This window comes from Arachis duranensis, chromosome 6 (assembly GCF_000817695.3).
Source record: "Arachis duranensis cultivar V14167 chromosome 6, aradu.V14167.gnm2.J7QH, whole genome shotgun sequence".
In the NCBI taxonomy this organism is placed as follows: domain Eukaryota; kingdom Viridiplantae; phylum Streptophyta; class Magnoliopsida; order Fabales; family Fabaceae; genus Arachis; species Arachis duranensis.
The window spans coordinates 95,047,500-95,056,003 of record NC_029777.3 but is presented as its reverse complement, the minus strand read 5'-3'; the positions used below and the strand labels follow the sequence as shown (position 1 = coordinate 95,056,003).

The window sequence follows — 8,504 nt, the reverse complement described above, 5'->3', positions numbered from 1 at the left end:
TTTACTACAATCAATTTTAATATAAAAATTGCCAAACAAAAATCACGTCAACCCAAACTTACTTTTCATCAAAATCAATTTTGCAAAATCACTTTTATGCTAACTTCCATTTGCAAACTAAAATCCAAACACACACTAACTTGTCCGGAAAATGTTCATAGACCAAATTGTCCCTCGCTGCAACTTAAGAAGAAAGTAGACTGTAGTCTGTAGGGTGTAGACCTCATTTTGCCGCTTTTGTACGTCATCTGCAGTTGATGAAGAGAAGCCAAATTAACAAACCAATTGAAACCCAAACGGAAATTGAAAGAAATAGCGAAAGAAAGCAAGAGCGCACTGAACAGTAACTGAAGAGAAGAAGAAGACGAAGTGCAGAATGGACAACAGAAACGTCGTCGTCTGCGACAACGGAACTGGGTACTGAAAGGTTCCAGGCTCCTGAGGCTCTTTTCACTCCGGTAGACAAATCAAATCTTGTTAGATTGATTATGGTTCATGAGATGAATTTTTAACGAGAAAAAGAAAAAATTTGAACACGACCTTCATGTCTTTGTGATGTACCTGTGCCATTGTAGTTTCTAATGATTCCCTTGCTAAGCAGGAACTTATAGATGTTGAAGGTGATGGAATGGCTGACATGGTCTTTAGATGCATTCAGGAAATGGATATTGACAATCGGATGATGGTATGATATTCCATTTGAAATTTATACTATTTGGGATCCTTATCTTAAGTAAATAGATAATGATTCCGTTTATCACCATTTTAGGCTTGAAAGCTGACAACATTTTCCATCTTTTGAAATTTGATTCTATAAGCCAAAACACAATATTGGCAATGTCGAAAATGAGTTGAATGGTTAGCTACTTCGGAGATAAAACAAATGACAGCTATTAGAAGAATCACTTCGTGTGTGATTTCTTGTTTCCTCCCATCTATAGGTTAGTGGAACGGACTAAAATGGCTAATTGTGCATGAGAAAGGGGTTGAATCGTACTTAGATATAATTTTTTCTGAAAACAAATTTAAGGAGTACACATATGTATATTGGTTATTGGTTCGTCTAAAGATTTGTTTTACGTTCAATCGTCGACCAAGTTAGGAACTCCACTATTGAATAAGTGTTTACAAGATATTTTTTCCTCAAGTTTTCTCATGCTAAGATGATTCAGATCACAATTGATTTAAGAACTATTAGAATTTTAAACGAGTTGACTATATTCATGAATCTGGTAGACATGTCAGAAATGGTATATCCCTCTTTTATATTAGTCTTTATATCTACGCACCAAGATGTTGATCTTGATTTCTTTCACTTCTTCAGGGCTTTTATGTAATATCTTCAATCTAGTTCGTATTTCTTTGGCTATATCACAAGATACTATCTTGTCATACTCAGACGTGTTGAGATATCATAATATACTTGGCTTTTTAAGTGCAGTTGAAACTTTAGCCTTGTGATTATCAAATTACCCCATCTCTGGGGATGACTGTTTTGACAACTTTGCCATTTTCCTAGTAGTGCTGTGGACATGTTCAACAATCTCCCACATATCCAAACTAGTGAGTTGCATGAAGAGTTTCATCTTGTCTCTCAAGCAACAGTAGTTTTCTCCATCAAAATAAGGAAGACGATTGAGAGAGAGTACTTCACTATAACTTAAAGATTCAGCCACTTGTAAGACCTTTTCCTTTGCAACTGTTTGGATGCTTAACCCCTTAAAGGATCAACTCTGGTATCAATTAAAATGGTTAGTTGTGCATGAGAAGGGAGGTTGAATCGAGCTTAGATATAATTTTTCTGAAAAACAGACATAAGGCTTATCAAGTTTCTTGTACTTGTGTGCAGTAGAAGATAAACGTTAGTTCAAAAAAACACGATATAATTGAGAGAGTAGTTTTTGAGGTGCGCAAGGACTTTAGGTCAGTTTTAAAACCGATTTTTGAGGTATATAGACAACAATGAAATGGTAAATATAAAGAGATAGATTTGGGAAGTGCACAAAGATGTGTGTTGGTTTGACCAACAATTTGCCTTACATCCACTCCTCAATTACGTTGAAAGTTTCATTGTTTGAATAAGGGTTTACAGGATATTTTTCTCCTTAAATCTTCTTAGGCAAAGATGACTTAGATTTCAAATATTTTGAGAACTATTAGGCTGCGTTTGTTTACAGGGATACATGGACACAAAATCGTGTTTGACAGATGAGACATGGACAGAGACATTGTGTCCAGAGACACTAAATTAGTGTATTTTGTGTCTATCCTGACAGGAAGGACACAGCGACACTAACAAGGGACACAACTTATTTTTCATTTTTTCTTTCATTATTCTTGTTAATTTTTCATAATTATATTTTTTATTATTATATTTTTCTTAAATTTTTTGAATGAAAAAAATGAGAATAAATTAGATTTTCATAATTTGTTCTAGTTTATTACCAAACAGAATATAAGAACACACAATTTTGTGTCTCTATCATGTGTGTCTTGTTCTCAGTGTCTTGTCCTGTTCTCAGAAACAAATGCAGCCTTAGATATTATTGTCTCAAGCCTTTTCAAGCAAGTTTTTTGTCAGATCAAACAAAGTGATTTAAGAGTTTGTTATGTCTTCTCCCTTAAATTTATTCACAAAATATTTAACTCATTTTTACCCTTCAATTCTCTCTCTTCCCCTCTCCTGTCCCCTCCCTTTCCCTTTCCCTGTCCCTTTCCCATTCCTCCTCTGCCTTTCCTGTGGTCATCTTGGGAATTATATTATTGAAGATTCGTTTATGTTTTCTAATTGAATTTGGAAGGGTTGCTGTGTGATTGATATTGTCCCACTCTTAAGACTTCCTCTTGTTTTCTGTCAATGATAACTAAAGAAGCATTTAAATTATTACAGCAGTTCTTTGCCTTTCATTGAATCTTTTGGCTTCATGATTGGAAGGAAAACTTCCTTTCTTGGAAAAAATGATATGGAAAGTGGAAATGAAAATATAGCTCAATTTTACATTGGGCCTTATTTTGGTTGAGAATCATTTTCATTCTGTCCTCAATTTCTCTGCTGTCCATTTTTAACCACTCAATCAAGTAAATCCTGAAGTTTTACATATCTTATGTTTCTTTCATGTCCTCGGAACATCCGATGACATATGGTTTATAATTAAATTACATTGTCATTTACTATTTTTACTGGATAATTATACCATTGCAATTTTTCCTTATAATTTATATAGAGAATTGTGCCCTTACCTATTCCCTACAATTTATTGTCTATAATATTGTAAATTTTTGTTTTGCAGCTTTACCAACACATAGTTTTAAGTGGAGGGAGCACCATGTATCCTGGATTACCAAGCCGGTAGTTTGTTCTTTCTTCTTTACTTTGGCTCAAATTGTCCTTAATATTTGAACTGCTGAAGGTTTTATTGCTGCCATTATTGTATATATACTGGTGAATTAATAGGCACTAATGTGCCTATTAGTCTAACCTTATCTTTCTTCAATATGTATAATAAATAGTCTTGGGTTCAAGTCTTATAAGTTACAACAATATTTTATGATATTTTAATATCTGAAAAAGGGTATTTTAGGGAAAAAAGAACTAGACACCAAAAAGGGAAATCCTCTTTATATATAGTAGAATAGCATAAGTAGATATAGTAGAGATAAGCATGCATATTCATATAGCATGTTCTGATGTTTTATTAGGTTCTTGCAACCCTTCAATTTCCTATTATGTTGGATCCTTGGCATTCAGCCATAACAGATGTGTGATTGACCGTTGTCCAGTGTTCCGAACCTTATAATCCAAGTGCAAATTCATTGGTTGAAACTTGAAAGTATCTTCTTGAATTCTTAGTTATGCTTCGCTGGGTGGCAATCCTACATCTATCTCCTTTTCGGATGCTGCTGTTAAGAAGGTTTCTCAGTGGTTGGCAATTTGGAAACGGGCCTATTTCTCTTTAGGTGGTTGAATCACTCTCATTCAGTCTTGCCACTCAAGTTTCCTCTTTACTTATCGTTGTTCTGTATTCCAGTGGGAGTGGCAAACACTTTTGAAAAGATTATGAAGGATTTTCTTTGGCGTAGTGTTTTTGGATACGAAGCAGGATCACTTCGAGAACTGGGAAGTTTGTTTTCGTCCTAAAAAGGAAGGAGGTTTGGGAAGTTTGTTGTCGTGCTAAAGGCATTACTTTGGTGGCAAAATGGCTATGCCCTATTCCATTAGAATCTCAATCTCTTTGGCATCTAGTTATCAGAAGTTAATATGGTACGGACATGAATGGGTGGGATGCTAATGCTTTTAGCCCTTGGATCATTTCTCAAGGTTACAGTACTCTCAAACCCTTGTCTCCTTTTTGGTAGGTGATGGGTCTCATTTCAACCTAGCCTTTCCTCTTCTTTATCATCTATCTTCTATAATTCTCCAATCCTAGTTGACTTAGCTATTGGTTATACAAAAACTAATGACTAAGGATTCCTTTAGTAAGGGGCATTCCAAATACACAAGGGTTCAACATGGTAGGGTATGGAAACGGTAGATATATTCTACTTTAACCCTGCAAGTGGATAGGTTGTTCCTTCAAGCCACAAACAGCAATGTTAATGTTGTGCCAAGGTTCACACATAATTTAGGGATTTCTTTTATTGTTAGTAGATTTCATAAAACATTTTGTGTGCAGTTAAGATAGTGCTATTGCAAGCTAGGTTACTTATCTAAGTATATACCATTTTAAAGTTCTTGTTTCTTGTTTATGGTATGCATCAAGTATATTTCAATAATTTCATGCTTGCTTTGAATGAAATTCAAGATTAAAGTTGATAAGTCTCTGTACCTTTTCAGATTGGAAAAGGAAATACTTGATCGTTATCTTGATGTTGTTCTGAAGGGTAACAAAGATGGATTGAAGGTAAGTTGCGACTTTTTTATTTTTCCACTTATAGATGTGTTTGCTCTGCTGATTCCTTAAGATCCATTTTTCTCCAACCTGTAATTTAGTGTGAGAAGAGGTTTGGTTGTTTTATTGTTATTGCTTTTGTTTCAAAAAACTACTGGAGAAAAGGCTGGAGCTGTGAATAAAATTTGGTCAATATGTACCCTGCCTCAAATTACGAGAACTCCCTTTTCATTACTTTGAACCCTAATTGGATCAAAATATCAATTGCCCTATGTTATGTGGCAAGAAAAGTTAAAATATGAATCTTTTATTCAGTCCCTTGCTTTATTAAGCACTTTCCCTTTTGGTTTCTCATCATGTCATTTAAGGATGATGAAAGCTTCTAGTGATTGTCGAATCAGAGGAATACATTGTTTCAAAAAAGTAAGAGAAATGCATATAGAAGTGAATTGGTTGCTACTTCATCAATAGGTGAAAAATCTTGTCCTGGGAACAAAGAAAAGAAAGAAAAGAAGCAAATATTTCTTTTGATATTTTAGTTTAGGACCTATTTGTCTCATTTCAAGTAGCTGACATCAAAGTTAGTGTGGACAATCCTCCATACCTTGTTGGCATTCTTAAACTATCTCTGAAATTCCCAATCTAACCTTACTGTTGATATCAGAAACAACAAACCTGGCTCTTACTACTTGAAAGTGCACGGTAAATGGGAAAGTTACCTTTTAACAACAACTCTTATGTAGAAAACTGCATCAGATCTTAGTATTTATGTGCTTTTAGGTATATGAACTAGTAGTTAGATTTGGTTCAACTTGCATTTGCTATTTAGAGTTGCAAGAAAAAACATACTATAACATTGGAGCAACATCAGATCAAATTTTAAATTTACGAGTTTTTGTATGTTGTCTCTGTTAGAGTTCTTTGTATCAGGAAAAAATGTGTTTTAAGTTCTATGTAGACCTGATCCTTTGGAAGGACAGACTATCGAACTGCAGTCATATATTAAGCCAACTCACTGTTTCCATAAACTTATTATTCTTCCCTTTTCTGGTGATTATCAGAAATTGCGATTAAGAATTGAGGATCCACCGCGTAGAAAGCACATGGTGTACCTTGGAGGTGCTGTACTAGCAGGGATAATGAAGGTTTGTGTCAAACTCTCATTCCTTTTGTCTGTCTATACCTTCTCTAGCTCTTTTGCTTGTGTAAGCCATTGGGAATTTTCTGAATTTCAAACAACCTTCATTAACTCTACACTTGCGATTAAAAAACAGGATTCCAATGATTTTTGGATCGAAAGGGAACATTATCTAGAAGAAGGAGTTGCTTGTCTAAGTAGGTTAGGCCATTAAGGTCTGCGAGACCACACTGAATGTGGGAGATCACTTGTTGAGAAGCAAAAGCACAAAAGAGGCCATGTGATGTAAAAAATATTCAAAGCTCTTAAAACTGCTTCCTCTAATAGATTTGCATTTGATTGGGTTTTGGCCTTGTATAGGTTCTCCAATGCTATATTGGAGGCCTAGCTGTTATAGTGCATTTTGCAATCATGTTTCTTAATAGGTAAGACAAGAAGAAACCCATGCATCCTGTTATCTTTTCCAACAAGATTTGTAACTTTGTTAGCATAAAAGGATGTTTAAATAAAGTAAGGAATACACGTCGTCTGTAAATTTTTTAAAACTATATAATTTCATTCATACTTTGTTGAGAGAGATTGTAATACACATCTATGAATGTCGGCAATTGGCAATTTAATCGGTTACATAATCCATCAAAGGAAATTGTTGTTGTATTTTGTGTATATTTTCTTCTTTAGTGTAATTACTTTGTATTGGGTATTCACTCAATATTATATGGGTATATATGGTCAACGTCTTCATTTGTTCCTCACAATTTTTTCCACGGTTGAACATAGGAATAGAAAATTCCTCCATCTGCTAAGTTGAAACACAGTTATCATTTGAATCAATTGGGACAACAGTTAACGAAAGAATTAGGAACATGTTTGTCTTTTTTTGATTATGATATAAAGTGATACTAGTCTTTCTACTAATCATTAATTTCAGCAATCATAAATAAATAAACGAAAGCCCCAAAAATAATAACAAATGCATAAATAATTCTAAATGTGGCAAAATATGTATGTAAATAAGTTGAAAACTATGAGACCACCATGCTTTGCAGAAGATTAAACAATTTGTTTCAAACAATGAGATTACCATGAAAGGAACTGACAAAGAGATACACTAATGGACAAAAGCATCAACATTTTTTACTTGAGTCGAGGATGTCTCCGCTAACACCGATTCTCTTGACGACGTCTTCTTTTTTTACTAGTACGTTGAAGAAAGAATCGTGACTTTTGTTATTGCAGAACCAAGACTTTTTGACTTCATCTTCTCTCTTAGGGTTAATAAGTAAAAACAGAATAACGAGAGGATAAAGGCAAAGTAAAACAAATATAAACGAAGTGAATTTACAAAACGATGTCGTCTAACTGCAAATGTGCCAAAAACGGACACGTCGGTTTCATGTAATGAAACAGTAAAATAACTGTTTCGTTTTATTACATGGACGGATTAAAAGATGTAATGTGTCCAACACCTCATTTTCTGAGTAATGTTTATTTTCAGAGACAAAGACATCTATTACAATATTAAAATCAAATTAGAGTATGATGTCTTGAGAAGGTTTCAAAGAGATGATCTTTTTGCTTAATTTTTCTAAGAGGCAATAAAATATAGACTAGGATAAATATAAAATCGAAATTCATATCTTCTATGTTGGAACAGGTTGCATGGACTGCGTTCATTTCTCAAGATGTTTCTTTCTAACTCGGTTTAATTCTGGTTTAAAGCTCGGGGACAAACACCAAGCAAGATCGAATGATGGAAGTGTGTGTGGCCATGCAGCAAATACAGGTTTTAAGTACATGAAATTCGAAAATAGCATCTCCTCTCCTTTGTACAAATAGTTGACTGATGGATGTACCATTTCATTTTTGTTGTATCATAAGTTGTTTAATGCTTTTGTAGATACCAGATTTAAACCAGCCCAGCCTTTGGAGTATTAGAATTGTTAAATAAATATTGTAGAAATAGATAGGAGTGAAATAATTATGTGATTAAATTTAAAATTTTAACTCGATGTTATTGAATTTTGTAAATATATAGTAAATTAAGTTTTTAACTTTTTATTGCTTGTTTGGTTCTTGAAATAAATGGTTTTTACTTTTTTGCTGCTCAAATTAGGAGCTAATAATGCTGATTACATATGGAGATATGAATTCAATTACACGTGAACTCGTTGTATTAACATTAAACAGGGAGCTGTGGATCATAATTGAACAAAAATGTCTGGGAGATAATAGAAACTCAATCCCAAATAGTATAAGGTTATTTTATTTTTCATTCCTTAATTACCTAGCACAAAGAAACTATGGCAGGTAATTGGGTAGAGGGAAAAGGTGTCAAATATCAAGGCATGAGTATAAAACTGTTTTGTATTATGTTTTAATACATTATACATAGATAAATAGGTTATTTTGGAAGTAGTTAATAGGATCATATGTTTCGCTTTTTAGTATTTGACTTTTATATGATGAATGCTTCA

At 33.8% G+C, this 8,504-nt stretch overlaps 1 protein-coding gene across 1 annotated transcript; it reads left to right on the top strand.

The window, feature by feature from the left end:
- Positions 1-241: 241 nt before the first annotated feature.
- Positions 242-6,684, top strand: LOC107494771 (actin-related protein 2). Its single transcript, XM_016115806.3, has 6 exons — positions 242-458; positions 602-685; positions 3,291-3,349; positions 4,835-4,901; positions 5,951-6,034; positions 6,164-6,684. Exons 2-6 carry the CDS (start codon positions 629-631, stop codon positions 6,239-6,241), a joined length of 345 nt encoding a protein of 114 aa, XP_015971292.1. The 5' UTR covers positions 242-458; positions 602-628; the 3' UTR covers positions 6,242-6,684.
- The last annotated feature ends 1,820 nt before the right edge of the window (positions 6,685-8,504 follow it).

Bases quoted from the DNA above. Each gene is read 5' to 3' on its own strand.
- LOC107494771 (XM_016115806.3), top strand. From the start codon at position 629: ATGGCTGACATGGTCTTTAGATGCATTCAGGAAATGGATATTGACAAT. The intron at 686-3,290 runs GTATGATATTCC...TTTGTTTTGCAG, and splicing joins ATATTGACAATCGGATGATG to CTTTACCAACACATAGTTTT. The intron at 3,350-4,834 runs GTAGTTTGTTCT...GTACCTTTTCAG, and splicing joins TATCCTGGATTACCAAGCCG to ATTGGAAAAGGAAATACTTG.